Below are 1,543 nucleotides of genomic sequence, written 5' to 3'. Positions count from 1 at the left end.
CTAAGGTCATATAAATTTTTTAAGCTCTTGATCGCTCCTGCGAAGCTTCCTATCGCTAGCCCGCTCGCCGAATGCCTACTGCCTTCCACGCCCGCTCCCCCGATACGACTATTCGTACGACCTCCGATCAAGACCTCTCCCTAGCTCCGCTCCCGCAGACCTCACCCACCGACGAGCTGATACCTCACTATCACATCACTTAGAGTCTCCTTGCTCTATCGACAATGGATCCGAAGATCCTGAACCTAGCACGCAAACTGCAGGAACTGATCGATTCGAAGCATCAATACGCTCGCACGATCGATGCCGCAATGAAGCAGCTTATTCAGTTGATCTGCCAGGCCAATCCGCGTTCCACCAACGCTTCCGCCGCTCCATCGGCACCACCGACAAGAGATGCATTTCAAGCGGATCTCCTCTCTTTCGCTCATTTTATCTTTCAACAACTCTCGAAACCTCCTATTGATTTCGAAGCCTCTCTCGCAAAAGCGATGAAACCGCAAAACGCGTACTTCCGCAAAGCGATCGACGACGCTACGAATTATATTATAGGCAACATTGGAACTAGTATTGGAACTATGGACCAGATATTAGTGGTAGTAGAGAATATAGATCATAATATAGTTGGATTGGAGAACCGTATTTAGAATACTATTAGTACGCTCGAGGGCGAGCTTTTCAGAAGGGGGGGGTAGTGTGACGATCCTGTCATATTAGTGGATCGGCTAGGTCCTCACGTGATCCACAATCCTGTATATTACCACTTCCTTCCGAAGAGCTCTTCTAGCTCTTCACCTTAGTATTCTAAATGATGCAATCGTCACACAATATATATATTGGAATCTCAATGCTGAGTTTGTTCTTTATATAATGATAAGGAGGGTATTATAATTGGATTTATAATGTATATTAGCTCTTATTTTTATATATATTTCTGGGATATTGAAAAAGACTAGATCGATTACATATCCTACTTTATATATCGCTTGATCCGGGATGTTTGTGAACTTGAGGCCTTTGTTGCTGGATTATTCCGTAAGCTGATTATCATTATATACTGTATTTACATTTAACTTAAATAATATATAATAAATATTAAAGTCTCCCCTAATGATTGTGTTTCTAGTTGGTATTAGGTTAAGGATTATCTCCAGAACTCTTAAGGTATTTGGTTCTCTATATAGATTTAATAATTTAATTTCATTTATAGAAAGTTATATATAGTCTCTATACTCCTCTTTTGCTAATTGTAGTATTTATAATCTAGTTTCAATTCTGATATATGTTATTACTTGTGGGTATCCTTGCCCTTCCTTACACATTCTGCTTATTTTCCAGAAGGTCATTGGGGATAGGTATTAGTATCCGTTATATGTTTGAGTGTGTGTATTGGATATCCAGAGCTCTTGTATATATATTATATCGATCTTTTCCTCAAACGCTTGCTACAATGCTACTGTATATGGTGCGAGGCTTTTTCGCATATTTATTCAGACAATAGATAGCGGATTCGATCTATTCATATAGATCTTTTATTGTTGTA

At 39.6% G+C, this 1,543-nt stretch overlaps 1 protein-coding gene across 1 annotated transcript; it reads left to right on the top strand.

Annotated features, from left to right (window-relative positions):
* Positions 1 to 224: 224 nt before the first annotated feature.
* EAF02_002442 (uncharacterized protein) lies at positions 225 to 647 on the top strand (the record flags this gene model as incomplete). Its single annotated transcript, XM_038898490.1, has 1 exon — positions 225 to 647. The coding sequence occupies one exon, from the start codon at positions 225 to 227 to the stop codon at positions 645 to 647; it is 423 nt and encodes a 140-aa protein (XP_038762182.1).
* Positions 648 to 1,543: the final 896 nt, after the last annotated feature.

Source organism: Botrytis sinoallii (assembly GCF_014898435.1).
Source record: "Botrytis sinoallii strain Bc 23 chromosome Unknown BSIN_003, whole genome shotgun sequence".
NCBI classification, from domain to species: domain Eukaryota; kingdom Fungi; phylum Ascomycota; class Leotiomycetes; order Helotiales; family Sclerotiniaceae; genus Botrytis; species Botrytis sinoallii.
Note: the sequence above shows the minus strand (reverse complement) of the source record. Positions and strands in the feature narration are given on the sequence as shown.